The sequence below is a fragment of the Helianthus annuus genome, chromosome 10, assembly GCF_002127325.2.
Source record: "Helianthus annuus cultivar XRQ/B chromosome 10, HanXRQr2.0-SUNRISE, whole genome shotgun sequence".
NCBI classification, from domain to species: Eukaryota; Viridiplantae; Streptophyta; class Magnoliopsida; order Asterales; family Asteraceae; genus Helianthus; species Helianthus annuus.
The window spans coordinates 168,739,981-168,756,813 of record NC_035442.2 but is presented as its reverse complement, the minus strand read 5'-3'; the positions used below and the strand labels follow the sequence as shown (position 1 = coordinate 168,756,813).

At 33.8% G+C, this 16,833-nt stretch overlaps 3 protein-coding genes across 3 annotated transcripts; all 3 read left to right on the top strand.

Moving 5' to 3' along the window:
- Positions 1 to 2,003: 2,003 nt before the first annotated feature.
- LOC110883463 lies at positions 2,004 to 3,074 on the top strand. Its single transcript, XM_022131204.2, has 2 exons — positions 2,004 to 2,249; positions 2,313 to 3,074. Exons 1-2 carry the CDS (start codon positions 2,075 to 2,077, stop codon positions 3,020 to 3,022), a joined length of 885 nt encoding a protein of 294 aa, XP_021986896.1. The 5' UTR covers positions 2,004 to 2,074; the 3' UTR covers positions 3,023 to 3,074.
- Positions 3,075 to 7,757: 4,683 nt separating this feature from the next.
- On the top strand, positions 7,758 to 12,173 carry LOC110886522 (protein HOTHEAD). The gene is made up of 6 exons (XM_022134334.2): positions 7,758 to 8,009; positions 9,403 to 9,769; positions 10,367 to 10,677; positions 10,826 to 11,211; positions 11,289 to 11,857; positions 11,953 to 12,173. The coding sequence occupies exons 1-6, from the start codon at positions 7,925 to 7,927 to the stop codon at positions 12,005 to 12,007; spliced, it is 1,773 nt and encodes a 590-aa protein (XP_021990026.1). The 5' UTR covers positions 7,758 to 7,924; the 3' UTR covers positions 12,008 to 12,173.
- Positions 12,174 to 15,372: 3,199 nt separating this feature from the next.
- On the top strand, positions 15,373 to 16,518 carry LOC110886523 (NDR1/HIN1-like protein 13). The gene has a single exon (XM_022134335.2). The coding sequence runs from the start codon at positions 15,561 to 15,563 to the stop codon at positions 16,320 to 16,322; it is 762 nt and encodes a 253-aa protein (XP_021990027.1). The 5' UTR covers positions 15,373 to 15,560; the 3' UTR covers positions 16,323 to 16,518.
- The last annotated feature ends 315 nt before the right edge of the window (positions 16,519 to 16,833 follow it).

The window sequence follows — 16,833 nt, the reverse complement described above, 5'->3', positions numbered from 1 at the left end:
ACAAATTTGCACACTCCTTGTCCTTTTCTCCAAACCCCATCCAACAACCCAGTTAAATGCACCCATGTGCATCTCACATGATGGGTAAAAATGTAAAATCACCTCCCACCTACCTTTAAAAACCCCATCAGTCTTCTTCCTCACATAACACACTCTCAAAACCCTTCACTTCACACGATCATCCCAATACATTAGAAACCCTAATCAAATCTCAAATGCAATGACGGACTCTTACGAACTGCGTGAGTTGCATTTTCTCAATTTCCATTAACAATATATGTTTGGCTGTTGAATTTCTGAAAAATTTATACTTTTATTTAATTTCAGGGCGTTTTCCCCATTTGTTCGCTATAAAGCTACATCATGGTGGTTGTTTCACTAAGTTTCCAAACTTTGAGTATGTGGAGGGTAAGCACAACTATGTTGATCAGTTAGATCCTGACTTTTTCTCTGTTCATGAGTTGGATTTGGTATTGAAAAAGTTAGGGTATGCAACAGATGTTATTAGGTATTATCATTATAAGATACCTAATCAGGAACTAGGATTTGGCCTTCGTGCTCTAGGTAGTGACTTAGATGTTATTGACTTTTGCAAGTACACAACTGATTATAAGACCATGCATGTTTACACTGAGTTTGAAGTAACAAATGTGCATACATATTTCTATTCCCCTGCAAAAAGTAGGATTGCTGAAGTTGTTGATGGACTGGATGGTGTTGAGATCATTAGGAAAAATCCAAGGATGATGTTAGGCTGGCATCCCTTAGCAAATGATTTAGGTGAGAATAATGCTAACAATGCGGGTGATAATGTAGATGAAGGTGTTATTGATAACAATGCGGGTGATAATGTAGATGAAGGTGTTATTGATAACAATGCGGGTGATAATGTAGATGAAGGTGTTATTGATAACAATGTGGATGAGAACCTTAGTACTTGTGATGGTGCAGGTGCATATAAACCTGTACTTGATAATAATGTGGATGAGAACCTTATTACTGTTGAAGAGAGACAAGCACAAGAAAGTTCAACTTTTTTTGCAGATTTCATGAGTGACTTTGATCCCTTCTTTGGTCTAAATGACAACATGGTTAATAATGAACACCAAAACAATGCCAAGGCTAGTGTTAGGCATGATGTAGTTGATAGTTTAGATGAAGAAACTTGTGCAGAAAATGAAGATGAAGATGATGACAGTGATTTTCTAGGCGATGACACAGCTAGGGAGGATGTAGAGGTAGATATGAGGGATTTTAGACTAAACATTGATGAGGGGATTGATGAGAATAATGATGCAGTTGGTGGTTCAATTGATGAAGATGTTTTAAATGATGATATATTAGAAAGTGGAAGTGAGTCTGATTTGGATGAGTCTAGTGCTAGGAAGAAAATGCTTAAGGGTTTAAGGAATGCCAATGAGAAAAAGAGCAATTTCTACCTAGGACAGATTTTTGGAAACAAGGTAGAAGCCAAAGAACTAATCAAGCAGCATGCTGTGGAAACTAAGAGGGAACTTAGGATTGTTAAGGATGATAGTAAAAGACTAAGGGCTGTTTGTAGGGGTCAGTTACCAAATTTCCAAGTTGATGCACATGGTATCCATAGTCATTCTGATAAGGGTAAAACTGTCCAAAAAAAAAGAGGCAATGATAAAGGACATAACATGAAATCTGCATATAATGAAGTAGGGCATAAAATTGTAACAAGGTCAAAAGAAAAACAGGTGGAAGATTCTCTTGGTAGTAAAGACAAGTCCAGTGAGGACAAAAATGTAGGTGGGAGAGGTAAAAAATCAGACCCTCATAAAAAGGAGTGTCCTTGGGTTATTTTAATATCTAAAGAGAGAAATGCTGAGACTTGGATGGTAAAGACTTTAGTGACTCAGCACAAGTGTCTCCAAACCAGGCAAAAGGTCAGTCCAATGTTACTTACTGTTTTCAAACTTTACCTTCATAAAATGTTACTTGTTTGTATGGTGCACTTAATGTGTTATTACAGGGCATAATCCCAGCACTGCAGAAGGTGTTCCCATGTGCTGAACACAGGTTTTGCCTAAGACATATTCATGAGAATATGAAGTTGAGATTCAAAGGAAAAGAATACAAAGATAACTTATGGAAGTTAGCAACATCAAGCACTGTTGAGTACTTTGAACAAAACATGCAATCCTTGAAGGCATTCAATGCTGAAGCACAACTATGGTTGTCTGATATCCCACCACAACATTGGTCAAGATCACACTTCTCAGGTAAATATCTACACTATAATAATTAACATTGTCAATGTTGACTGATATGTTATCATGTAACAGGTAGGGCACTATCAGATGTGTTGTTAAACAACATGTGTGAAGTTTTTAACTCAAGGATAATGGATGCAAGAGACAAACCTATTATCACACTTTTGGAGTACATCAGGGAGTATCTCATGAGAAGGATTGTGAATGTGCTTAGAGTTATGGACAACTGTGATGGACTGTTGACACCATATGCTCACAAGAAGTTTGAGGAGATTAAGTTACAAGCTAGTAGGTGTTCAGTCATGTGGAATGGGGAAGACCATTATCAAGTTAGAGGCCCTGCTGGATTTGGTGTTGTGGTGGATTTAAAAAGTAGAACATGTACATGTAGGAAATGGGAGATCACAGGGATGCCGTGCAAACATGTTGTGGCTTCAATATGGAACAAGAATATGTATGGTGGGAAAGGAACAGAACTACCTGAGACATTTGTCCATCCAGTGTACACAATGGATAGGTGGAAACAAGTGTACAAGTATAAGGTGTATCCAATCAATGGGAGGACTTTGTGGCCTAAGTCTAATGTCCCTACCACTTTAACACCACCAAACCATCACAAGCCTATTGGTAGGCCAAAAAAGGCAAGAAAGAGGTCAGCCCTGGAGTTGGAGGAGTCAACAAAAGATGGAAGACTGACAAAGAAGGGAACCACGAAGAACTGTTTGAAGTGTGGCAAAACAGGGCACAATCGCAGAACATGCAAGGGACAGGAGGCATCCTAGGAAGTTTGATAGTTTGTTGGACTTAAAACTATGGTTTTTATGTTTTGTTTAAATGTTTGGATGGTAAACCTTTGTCTTTTGTTAAGTTAGAATTTTATGATGTTTGAAATGTTTGGATGGTTATTTTGGTTTGTGCAGCAGGTTATTTGCTTGCCTTTTGGTTTGTGCAGTGAAGGGTTAGATAGTTTAGGTTGGTTTGGTTTATAGTTTGGGCTTTTTGGTTTGTGCAGCAGGTTATTTGGTTTGTGCAGCAGGTTATTTTGGTTTGTGCAGCAGGTTATTTGCTTTTTTGGTTTGGCTTTTTGCTTTTTTGGTCAACTTACTCGTATGTTTAGTGAAGTATAGTTACAGGCGCATCATATTGTACAAAAGATTTGATAACCAACTTGCATTAATCGACTTGCAACTTACAAATTACAAAACACTTCCAACTAAACATAGACGAAACCAACTAAACATAGACGAAACCAACTAAACATAGACCTGCACATTACAAAGCAGAGTAGCATACTAACTTTACATCACATTACATTAAGAAAAAAAGAGCAAACACAATGAAAACAACCCAACTCATGATCAGAAACACCCAACTCATGATCAACATCCTGTACAGGTTCATATTTGCAACTTGTAATGTTTCGACTTTAGATGTTAAGCGTTGGTTGTTAAGAGTCGCTGCTGTTCCACCTTGTGATCTTTCCCAAACCGCCGTATCAAACCAGCAGATGAATCCACATCTAGGGCATCCATAAAACCTTCTCCCTGGGTTCTTTGAAGTACCAGATGTCTTAAGAGTCGCTGCTTTTCCACATCTGCAAAATACCATGATTTCGTGTTTATAGTTTGAAGAGGAAACGGAATTTATGTGAGGAACTGTTATAATCTGATGAAGAATTTCGAAACCCTAATTTATGTGAGGAGGAAGAAGACTGATGGGGTTTTTAAAGGTAGGTGGGAGGTGATTTTACATTTTTACCCATCATGTGAGATGCACATGGGTGCATTTAACTGGGTTGTTGGATGGGGTTTGGAGAAAAGGACAAGGAGTGTGCAAATTTGTTATTTAAAGGACATGGAATGCACAAATTAAAGGGAAAGGGCAGGGACTGCAATTTAGGGTGTAATTAAAGGACAATCTGTGTAATTTACTCTTTTATAATATACTAGGTTAGAACCCCGTGTATTACACGGGTTGAATAAATGTAATTTTATATACCAAATAATATAAAAATATATATATCTTTAAAAATCTCGTTTATTACACGGGTTTAATAAATGTAATTTTATATATCAAATAATAAAACAATATATATTTAAAAATCTCGTTTATTACATGGGTTGAATAAATGTAATTTTATATATTAAATAATAAAAAAAATGTTGTATTTTTAAGAACCCCGTGTATTGTACGGGTTGAGTAAATTTAATTTTATATATTAAATAATGAAAAACATTACATTTTTAAGAACCTCATGTGTTATACGGGTTGAGCACATGTAATTTTATATACTAAACAATAAAAAGTTATATCTTTATAAACCCTATGTATTATATGGATTGAATAAATCTAATTTTATATACTACATACTAAAAAACTATATTTTTTAAAAACTCCGTGTATTATACGAGTTTCATATATGTAATTTTGTATAGTAAAAAAATAAAAATGTTATATCTTTAAAAAACCTCGTTTATTACACGGGTTGAATGAATCTAATAAAAATTTATATCTTTAAAAAAACTAACGGATAAACTCGATATACGATGGATGAGGTGATTGCGGTGATGGTTCTTATAAATGTCACGTAAACATAGTGATTACCGTATTTGTATTTGAGTTGAGAGTTGAACACGAAAATAAAAGTATAGAACCAATAAACATTGATTAATATTTTTGTTCACCCAGGTTCTACCCTTAACTACTTTAGTTTAATAAAATAAATAAATCATTTATATTATATTAATTTATATTTATGGTACATCTTTTGTTAATTGCAGGATAAATAATTTTGAAATCTGATAAATATTTTAAAATATCAGATTATCTCCTATACGAATTGTTTAAATTTAAATTTAATTTTATATTTATCTTTTAATTGATATTAGTTATCTATAAAAAATAGATGGCTTTAATGAATAACATGTATCCTCCCATTGGTTTCTTTTATTATATAGTATAGATTAGAATTCAATAATACTTTGATTACTATCAATAAAAATCATTTTTTTGTTGAGTTAATTAATTTATAAGATCCTATCTGTATTTGATTTTGATAATTAATATATCAGTTAATGGTCTCGTATTAATTTTAAAAATCGTTATTGTATTTTAAACCATTTTGGAATGTATTTTACTGGTAGAGTTTTATTAATTATATTATAGCAGTCTAATTTGACATGTTTTTAATGGGTAGATGTATTCATCTTCTATTTTATATTTATAAGTTGTAATAAAACCAACTAAACTTAAAAACTTTTTTTATTCTAACCAACCTATTAATAAACAGTTCAGAACTACTGGATGCAGAATTAAATGATAACTTATTCAAATTATATGATCGGCACCCAGAATGGGAATTAGGTGGGGGAATTAGTATTAATAATCTATGCTGTGATCGATGCGGGTATGATATGGAAGATTCGGATCACATTTTTGCGGGTTGTATTTGGGCTCGGAGCGTGTGGTGGCAGGTTGCTGTCTGGATGCGCATCCCCCCCCCCCTATCGATGTGACTAGCTTAAAAGAGGTTGTGAAGATAATGATGAGCAATACGGGGTCGGCGAAGTGGAAAAGAATTGTTTACACGGTCGTTTTGGCTACTGTTTGGCGGATTTGGAGAGTTGGAAACTTAATGGTTTTCGAAGGGGTGTTCGTTCCAATTAGGAGAATCATTGATTTGATAAAGGAAGACGCCTTCTTATGGTTATCTCATCGAACAAAGCTGCCGAATCCGGACTGGGATAATTGGTTAGAGTTTAATGTTGTGAACCTTCTTTAGTTGTTGTCTTCCTTTCTGTAGTTTCCGTTCTGTTTTTCTTTTGTTTTCGTTTTGTTCTCAGCTTCTTGCTGGCTCTTTTTATATATATAAAATGTGTTGCCGTTAAAAAGAAGGTGATACCTTTTTTTGTTGGCTATTCACCCAAAAAAATAACAATCTTATTTATTTTTTATTGATGAATTAAATAGTTTCGGGCTGCTTACCATTTAATCCATGAGAAGAAAAAAAGATTATTAGGCATCGATTATTGAGGTATATGCGTGTTTATCTATATCAAAATGGCATCACAAAGTAACATATGAATTTAACTATTTAAGAACACCCCCGTAGTGGAGGGTTTTTTGGCGTTTTTCCTCAAAAAAAAAGCCCAACCACGTCTCGGAACCGCCCCCGGGGCATTTTTTTTGAAAAAAAAAATGGTGGGCGTCCTTTTTAAACGCCTTCACTTGTTTCCTTGGCCAATAGCATTTTTTTATGGTTTTTTTTATTTTTTTATTTAATACTGTAGAATATCTAATCATTGAAAGATTTCAAGCATCACTACACCCCTTTTAACATAATGCCCCACAATGCCTAAATACTGACTGGACCGCCACATGACGCAAAATGCCCAAGAGGTCTTCCCACTCCCACTACACATGGTCTAAGAGCGTATTTATTTGTTTAAAAAAACATCAATTGTTAGGCAAGGTTTGGTGTTATCCGTACGTGGGCCGATGGAAATTTGAGATGATGATATGAGAGTTAATCAAACGGCCATGAATTCATCCACCAACCACTATCTTTCCAACTCCGTTTTCAACCGTAAGCATTCACTCACCACAATATTTTTTACTTTTTTTCCCTCCCATTTATTAATTACAAATACAACTCAATCTCTATCCCTTTTTTACTTTTTTTTTTTTATTTAAGACTAGGTTAACTATCCGTGTGGATTGTGATATGCGGGCTTAGGGAGGGAGCATGTTGTTAATGATCAATGAATAAGAAACATCTTATCTTATTTTAAAATTATAAAGCATAATACAAATGAAATCTCATTTTGAAATTAATGAAATCGATAATTTAACATAATACAGGAGTTTTTATAGATCTTTAAAAACTTCTTTGTACACAACATTAGACGTTTTATTGGTAACAATGTCATCCTTATCTGTTATTAGCAACTTTAAACCAGTATTGCTTTTAACACTTGACATAGAGACATACAATTGTCTAGAGATGAATTACATTATCATTCTTTGATGCATGCAAAAGTAATAAAACTTTTTAATCAATGGTGTGGTGGTGCATTGGTAAAGGCAAGACTTTTAAATACTGGATTTTAGAGGAGCATGTCTTGGGTTCAAGTCTCGCAAACGATACATATTAAAAGAAATTAGCCGTTTAAACATCTCAATGTGAATTAACCAACTTTTTTTAAATAACAGATTTTAAGTATTTCTAGTTTAAGATACTGGGTTCATGCATTAAGTTTTAATGTTTTAAATATTAAATATTTTCAACTAAATAAAGAAGTTTATAAAACTTGTTACCATTTTATCCTTATTTTATATATTTCATAGAATTTTCTTTAATGTGGTGAGATTTGTAGCATTTGACTATTTGTACATGGCTTTTATGTTATGTTTGTCCTTTGCTTTTAAATCTTTGACATTAAATGCATTCATAGTAGTGTAGAAAAAATAATAATAATAGTAATAGTTAGTTAGAAATTATGCATATATATTACACCACCATCCTATTTATTCCAAAGCAGATGTCAAATGTGAATATAATTGTAATGAAGATTACACAGAGTAGCAGACCAACCAGATTTGGCCACAGAGTTTGAAAGTTCAAGGTGCAAATTATACTGTGTTCATTGTCTCCATCTTCCCCTACCTCTCTTGCTCTTTCTCCAATGGCACTCAACAACCACCACCATCTTTCTCTCTCCCTTTTTCTTCTATCTTTTATTCTTGCCACTCTTATCACCTCTAGTCAAGGTTACATCTCTCTCTCTCTATATATATATATATATATATATATGTGTGTATATGTGCATGTTCTTGATGTGTGTTGATTCTTTCAGAAAATTATGATATGGGTTTTTGATATTTTGGTGTTAAATTGATGGGTTTTGGTTTTTATCTTGTTTGGTTTGTGGGTTTGTGAAAAGATTGATGATGTTTTGGCATAAAAGTTAATGTTTGTAACACTTTGTGTTAATATTATTCTTGGGGCAAAATATTCAAGATTTGTTCACGAAAGATGTCTAATTTGATGTTTTTAGCAACAAATTTCTAGGTTTTGTGATAAAGTTTTTGCACTAAAAATGGCCATTTTGATGCATTAATCTTGTTATAATAGCCGATTGCCGGAAAATTTATCTGCCGGAGGTAACTTCCGGTTGAAATCAAGTCTTTATACATATTTTGAGAGTACTTAAATACATAATCAAATTTAATAAATTTTAAATATCAGATTGTGTGAATCACATAAACATACTTAGCTATAACAACATAGACTAAATTGTTAAGTAATCATGTTAACTCGGTATTTTTCTAAGCTTCATTATATTTACCTAGCATTATTCGGTTGTTACAGATTCACAACCAAAAGATTAGAGTTTTAAATCCTGCATGTAAAAAGATATATTTATACCCATGGCATTATAGCCTAGCGGTATCTTGGTGGTGGGATAAGGCTTATGACCATTAGGTCATGGGTTCGATTCCCACAAAGGGGGTTTTCCCAGATTTATTGGGTTTCCTCCTGAATTGGTGTATAGGCATTATTGCCTAGTGGAGATGGATATGATCGGGTGGTTCTGCTGGTGGCACGATGATACTCCAGTGGTCCGTCAGTGATCCAAATTTGCCGTTCAAAAAAAAAAAAAAAAAAAAAAAAAAGATATATTTATTATTGATTCTTTATTTAATGTGTATATTAAAGCATTCACATCCCTTTCTCTATCTCCATTTTTATATTTACACTAAAAATCACTATATTTTCTCTCTATTTATCAATTAAAATATATTATTTTATATCTTTATCATTATATTTTCTCTCTCTTCCATTTAAACCACTTTCAAAAAAAATATTAAATAATAATAGGGGTAAACAGTATCCCCTAAATATACAGATAAACAGTAAAATTTTCTCTCTTATCCAATTAAAACCCTTTTTATAAAATACAAAACCCACTCACATAAAAATGAAATGTGAAATGTGAATGCTCTAAACATTTGGTTTTAAAAAAATAATAAATAACGTTGACTTATTTAATGATTTTTAATGTATATTTGTGAAATAAGATTCTTTAAAATCTTTGGGAAAAGAAATCCTTGATTGTAGTAACAACAAGGGCAGATCAGTAATCTAGCATATGCGATGCAGGTGATCAGAGGGTGTGGCAAGATCGGTACCCATTCATCCAACGGGCGAGTTTGTTTTCATCATCAGAATCCTACGGTGGAGAAAAGGAGTATGACTACATAGTTGTAGGTGGTGGGACCGCAGGGTGTCCACTGGCAGCAACACTATCACAAAATTACAGCGTGTTATTACTAGAGAGAGGTGGTGTCCCTTTTGCAAACATAAATGTGTCCTTTTTGTCAAATTTCCATATTACCCTTGCGGACACGTCAGCAAGTTCTGCTTCGCAGTTTTTTGTATCCACCGATGGAGTGTTTAATGCGAGAGCTAGGGTGTTGGGTGGTGGTACTTCTATTAATGCTGGATTTTACACACGAGCAAGCACAAGGTACAAGTCCCACTATTCATGTTAAAACAACTCATTTTTAATAGGCGAATTGGAAATAAATAATCTCACCTAACTTAATTTGGCCGATAATAATCGCAAGTCAGTTATTGGCTGATAATAATACGAATTGGTCAATTTTTTTTTAAAATAGTCCGCCGTTAAATTAGCTTAACGGAGTTAAGTTTTTTTCCGAATTACAAACCGATATTTTAAGGCTTTTGATCAGAACGAGAATACATTCGATTGATGTAAAATTTACCTTAGGCTAATAATTCAAATCAACGGATTTTAGGTAGAAGATTTTGCAAATTGTAGTGGGGCTGAATTAGAATTTAGACCTTTATCAAATCTTTGTCCTTTTGGGCCTACAACGTAGTACTAATGGGCCACAAACATGTCGTTTTGAAGTTATTTCGTCTTTTATTTCTTTCCCTTTTGGGCTTGGGAAACAACCATTGATTTTGATAGTGATTAAGACACCATGGCCCACTTATAATTATTTGCTATGTAACGTTTCTTCTTGTTTCTTATTACCTTTTGTAGAGTAAAAACATGGATTTTGTTGTTGTTAATAATAATACCGAATTTTGTTTGTAGATATGTTAAAAAAGCAGGGTGGGATGCAAAATTGGTGAATGAATCGTACCCATGGGTCGAAAAGCAAATTGTTCATGAGCCCATATTCGAACCATGGCAACGAGTGGTTCGAGACAGTCTTGTAGAAGTTGGTATTGCACCAAACAATGGGTTCACCTATGACCACTTGTACGGTACAAAAGTTGGCGGAACAATTTTCGATAAGTATGGCCGTCGACACACTGCCGCAGAGCTACTAGCCTCCGCAAACGCAAAAAACCTCGATGTTTTGATTCATGCCCGGGTTCAAAAAATCATTTTCGACACTACCGGTATGTATTGGCATAAAAAAATCATTGTAGTCATATTGGGCCCATGGGCCCAATAAAGAACCTACTTCTGCTTTAAAACAATTATTATTTTTACAAGACAATATGGTTGGTCATACTAAAATAACTTGGTGATCTATGTGAATTATAGGTTTAAAACCGAGGGCGGTTGGGGTACACTTCAAAGACGAAAACGGGGCGCAACATGTGGCCCATATCTCAAAACGACGGAGGAGCGAGGTAATAGTAGCGTGTGGGGCCATAGGAAGCCCACAACTACTATTGCTTAGTGGAATAGGACCGAAGGCTGATCTCGAGAAGCTGAACATTTCAGTGGTGCACGATAACAAATTTGTCGGGAAACATATGTCCGATAACCCTTTGAACTCTATTTTTGTGCCGTTTAATAGGCCTGTTAATCAGTCGTTAATTGAAACGGTTGGGATAACGAAAAAGGGCGTGTACATTGAAGCAAGCAGCGGGTTTAGTCAGTCCCCCGATAGCATTCACTGCCACCATGGTGTCGCCTCGGCTGAGGTAATATTATTTTAAGATCTTATATTATATATATACTACAAATGGTTTATAAAATTATGACTGTCAACTGATAACAGATTGGGCAACTTTCGACTATTCCACCAAAAAGACGGACACAAGAAGCCATCGAAGCGTTTAAACGAAACAAGAAAGATCTCCCACATGAAGCATTTCACGGCGGTTTCATATTAGAAAAAATCGCTTACCCAAAGTCAAAAGGGCAACTAGTTTTAAACAACACAAATGTCGACGATAATCCAATCGTCACTTTTAACTACTTTAGCCACCCGAAAGACCTCCGACAATGCGTGAAAGGGATCCATATTGTGAAAAAACTCCTGCGGTCCAAACCTTTCCTTAATTTCACCAAAGGTAACAAACAAACGGTTGAAAAGTTGCTCAACATGAGCATAACCGCAAACATCAATATGATACCACGACATACAAACGACACAAAATCGCTCAAGCAGTTTTGTAAAGACACCGTAATCTCAATTTGGCACTACCATGGCGGATGCCATGTCGGACATGTGGTGAACAAGGATTATGAGGTCATTGGGGTCCATAGGCTTCGAGTCATCGATGGGTCAACCTTTCATGAATCCCCCGGCACGAACCCCCAAGCCACAGTTATGATGTTGGGCAGGTATGGTGAATATCATATCATTTTTTGGGTTTGACCCATCATATAACAACATATAACAATTGTGTTTGGTTATTTAATTATATGGGGGGATGCAGGTACATGGGTGTGAAGATATTACGAGACAGATTAGGAAGATCGGCAGGTTTATGAATGAAGCGGCTGTAGAAAACATGCGATATGGACGATGCAGGAGATAATTTCCCGTGTACCGTATGTAATTTGTGTCAACAAAATCAATCATCAAGAACTGATATGTAGAAATTTAGGTAAGAAAAGAATGAAAAGGTCAACATTTTGACTTTTTTACTTTCTTTTGTATTTGTTTATTTATCAAACAATTTCTAATGTTTGTTTGGTGTCTGCTGTAATATTAATATTTTGTTGGAAGGAGTTTTGACATTTCCTTGTAATGTGTTCAGGAAGACATATATAATAAATAAAGTATTTAAATTCAAATCTGGTGAAAAAGGTCTTAGAAAATGACATGAAATTTGTTTAGCAATAACAGTATAGGGGTTGATGTTGATGGTCTGAGACTCTGAGCCCATTTGCTCAAAGTCAGGCCCAACATAATCATATGTTTGTAGTGCAGTCAAAACCCAAATCGCTTAACGCTCGCTCGGAAAATGCATGGAAAATGTTCGTTAACCTATTTATTATATACGTTTTTTTAGTCTTTATTCGTGAGAAGATATTAGTTCTAGAAGTATTCGTGTGTGTTAAATAATTCACGTTATGTGTGCTACAAGGTTTTTAAATCAAGATTTGTATTCGTTGTTTTTGCTCTAAATTATCACGCCATTTGTAATGGTTGTTAACTGATTAATCAAAAAGTTATTTATTTATTTATTTTTTTTTCTAGTTTGGTAGAGATCACACTATAACTCTCTCTAGTTAGGTAGAGATCACCATTAGTTTATATGTATTCCAGATAGTAATAATCAGCACTTTTCTCTTTAATCAAGGTAAATAATATCTTAATGACTCCTAATCTTCGGTAGTCTAACCATTTGAGTGTGAATTTACATCTTAGAAAACATTAAGGTTGACAACTCTTTAGTGAGTATTTAAAAAAAATTGGTACATGACACAACCATTAGACAGTCGATACATGACACAACCATAGAATAGACTGTGTTCCCTCACCCAAAATTGCATTATGTTTGATTTACACTCAGATGTTTGATCAGTGAGCAATAGTGATAGTTGTGAACTTGTGATTTAGAATTATTGGATTAAAGTTTACAAAAAAGACATATCATAAGTAGTTAAAATAACCTATTCTTTTTAAAGTGTATTCTCTTGTATATATAAGAACAAAAACATGTGATGTTAACTTTGATAAATATGCTAATGCAGCCATAAAGTTATACATACTACTTTCGTTAGAGAATAAATGTATTTAGAAAAACTTAAAATTTTAATAAAATGTAATTACTTAATATTACAACCAAAAACGGAAATTAATAGTAAAAGAAAATTATTAAATTGTTATAATTAATGCTGAGATACAATCTAATATTAATAAAAGAATCATGTTAATGCCACATGTCATTCTCTACTTAAAATTGTATATTAATGCCATGTGGCATTTTCTCCTTTAATATTATTATTATATCATATATCATATTAATATACAATTTATTAGTTTATATACAATAACAAATAAATACATATTGTTATTATATATCATATTAATATATCCAATTTATTAATCTATACATAAGTATAGATAAATGCATAATACATAAAAATATTTATTTTATACTATTGTAGTATTTTATTTATATATTTTTATTTTCATATTTAACATTAATTTTTTTTTTAATCATGGTTGATCAAACCAAATTTGGTTATATACTTGTAGACCTAAATTGTCTAATCTAACCAATAATTTATGTGCGAATAATTACACACAGGTATCTCTTAATTTAGCAATATGATTATTTTATTAATAATATATTAGATTAATATCCAATTATTATTATAATTAATATATAACACATGTGGTGTCCGATAAAAAACTTTATTACGAATATAAATCTTTATTCAACGAATTTTATGCCGCCATACCAATAAACCTAAAAGAACGAATATGATACATGGTTTAAAATTAAATTATATTTTATATAATTTAGATTATATTTTAAATTATTTTTGTAATTTAATATGAACAATGATTAAGTTAAATAGAAGATATTTACATAGCCTTTTAAGTTCACATTTGAGCGATGATATAAATTAATGGGGTGACTTTTATTTGGATTAAAAAACACAATAAGTTAAATAAGTAAAAAGACAAAAATGCCCTTTATTACTTTTTTGATGAAGTTAATGGGCTGGATGAAAATAGAAAAAAATGCAAAACTCAGGAACAAAGGAGAATAATTGTTATTGTTATTATTATTTGTTCGTAATTATTATATTATTATAATTATAAATATTGTTATCTAAGTCACTAGGTTATAGTCTATGTGTTACACGAGTTTACGTAACATATTGTCTTTGTTCAACTCGTGTAATACGCGGGTCTATAAACTAGTATATTTTATAGAATTCCTGGTAAGTCATTATGTGTTTTTTTAACGGCGTATGGTTAGGTTGTCGCTAACCGGGTTAGTAGTTAGTATCACCAAATTATTAAATTTTTATAATTAATGCTGAGATACAATATATTTTATAGCTCGGGCTCTCAATAAATATACGATCTTTGTTTTATGCTCAAGCTCGACTCGTTTCGAGTTTTGTCTCGAGCCGATCTCGAGTAGCTCGCAAGCCGTACGGCTCATTTGTTCCCCTAATTCCGAATATACCTTTGTGACATGCTTAATTTTATATATATAGTTCCGAGTATGTCGTTGCGACATGCCTCTCTTTGTCAACATATTGATATATCAGATGCGGGTTGTGAGTAGTAATCCATAAGTTATAGAATCTCAAACGTACATTTCATCAATATTGTCTCGTAGTTTAGTTCTTTCCTTATATGATGTGAAGAAGTTACCCTTTCATCATTTTAGTGACATAACATAACGTCTCATAAAGTTTGGAAATATATCATCACGACATGCTTATTTTTATATACGATTCGACAAAAAAGATCACTCAAACTAGTTAAATATAATTGATTTTTTTGTTCTGTATCTTCACAAATTGAACCGATACTATCCAAATAAAATCATTACCGGTACCGTATTCGTGTTTATTGTTTTCTTGATGTGAAAAGTATAAAATTTGAAAATCTTTTTTGGTACCATAGGCTATAACGAATGTCGGTACAGTCACGATACCATGACTCACCAAGTTCATTTATATATTTATATGATTTTCTATCGATGTAAAGCACGTATCAATATCATTTTAGGCATATCTCTTTCTGTTTCTATAACAAGTACCGATATCGTAACCAACTTGGAGATGGAGAATCCAATTAGTGAATGTATATATTTTAATTTAATTTTAATAATATTTATCAAATTTAAGATTTTATATGAGACTTTGGAATTACACATTAATATTGAGTGAAGTAGAAGTAGAAAATAAAGAAAACAGAAAACCGTGTAGTAGACGACTTTTTTGCCATTGCAGCATCTTCCCCACCATCTCCGGTGTCCACAGTCTTCCCATCACTATCTCATCTCTCTCTCTTTCTCTTTCTCTACTCCATTATTAACAACAACAACACAAAAACTTTCACCAAATTATGGCCGATAAAATACATCCTTCCGCTAAACAACCCGCCGGAATCGCAACCGCCACCGGAAACGGCGGAAACATTACCTTTCCGGCAACCAAATCTCAAATCTACAACAACACTCGTCCAGTCTACCGTCCTCAACCACACCGCAACCGCCGCCGCAGCTGCTGCTGCCGTTTCTGCCTCTGGCTCACCTTCATCCTCCTCATCCTAATCATCCTCGCCGCCGTCGCCGGCGGCATCTTCTACGTCATATACCGTCCACACCGCCCGTCGTTCACCGTCTCATCGCTTCAAATCTCTCAATTCAACCTAACTTCATCAAATCACCTAAACAGTAGGTTCAACTTCACCGTAACCGCTCGAAACCCTAACAAGAAGATCGAGTTCGATTTCAATCCGGTTTCCGTTTCAATCGATTCGAAAGGAAGTGACGTCGGTGACGGATCTATACCGGCGTTCTTCATGCCGAAGAAGAACACGACGAAATTGAAGGCGGTTGTGGCGGCTAGTGGAAGAAGTGTGGATGATAATAGTGGATTGAAATCAGATCTGAAGGATAAGAAGAGTTTGCCGTTATCGATTCACCTTGATACGAAGATTAAAGTGAAGATCGGAAGCTTGAAGACGAAGAAGGTGCCGGTTAGGGTTGTTTGTAACGGAATTAGGTTTACGGCGCCGGTTGGTAAGACGGTGGCGACGGCGAGTACTTCCGGTGTGAAATGTAAGGTGGATCTTAGGATCAAGATCTGGAAATGGACGGTTTGAGATTTTATGAATTTGTTTTACTTGTCATGATTTTTTTTCTTATGGTATAACTATTTTTTTTTTTTTTTTTTGTTAATTTTAGTTTGGGGTATGCAGTTTTTGTTACATGTGACAGGATAATGTGTATTTAGTGATTTACAACTTTAATATTGTGTATTTTTGTTAAGAGCATAAGAGTGATTTTGAATGTGTTTTAGTTTTGAGAAGTTGGAGACGAGGTTGCTATTGAAAAAAAGTCGAGTTAGAAGTATATTCAAAAAATTGTTTTCTCAAAAGTTGATATATGAATATGATAATGATTTTGTATATAGATAAAATAAATTGAAAATTAATCAGTTTTGTGTACATTGGACATATTTTTAACTAGTGTTAACCCCGCGTTGTGGGGCGTAAAAACCGTAACCGTGCTACCAACGACAACTGGGGGAGGGGGGAGGGGTCATCGGTGCGGCTAATTAGAAATCATGAAAGCAAATAACGATACCAATTCTATTCTAATAATATTAATACT

Excerpts from the sequence above, each read along its gene's own strand:
- LOC110883463 (XM_022131204.2), top strand. The coding sequence starts at position 2,075 with ATGAAGTTGAGATTCAAAGGAAAAGAATACAAAGATAACTTATGGAAG. Across the intron at positions 2,250-2,312 it reads GTCAAGATCACACTTCTCAG|GTAGGGCACTATCAGATGTG; the intron begins GTAAATATCTAC and ends ATCATGTAACAG.
- LOC110886522 (XM_022134334.2), top strand. The coding sequence starts at position 7,925 with ATGGCACTCAACAACCACCACCATCTTTCTCTCTCCCTTTTTCTTCTA. Across the intron at positions 10,678-10,825 it reads AATCATTTTCGACACTACCG|GTTTAAAACCGAGGGCGGTT; the intron begins GTATGTATTGGC and ends TGTGAATTATAG. Across the intron at positions 11,212-11,288 it reads ATGGTGTCGCCTCGGCTGAG|ATTGGGCAACTTTCGACTAT; the intron begins GTAATATTATTT and ends AACTGATAACAG.
- LOC110886523 (XM_022134335.2), top strand. The coding sequence starts at position 15,561 with ATGGCCGATAAAATACATCCTTCCGCTAAACAACCCGCCGGAATCGCA.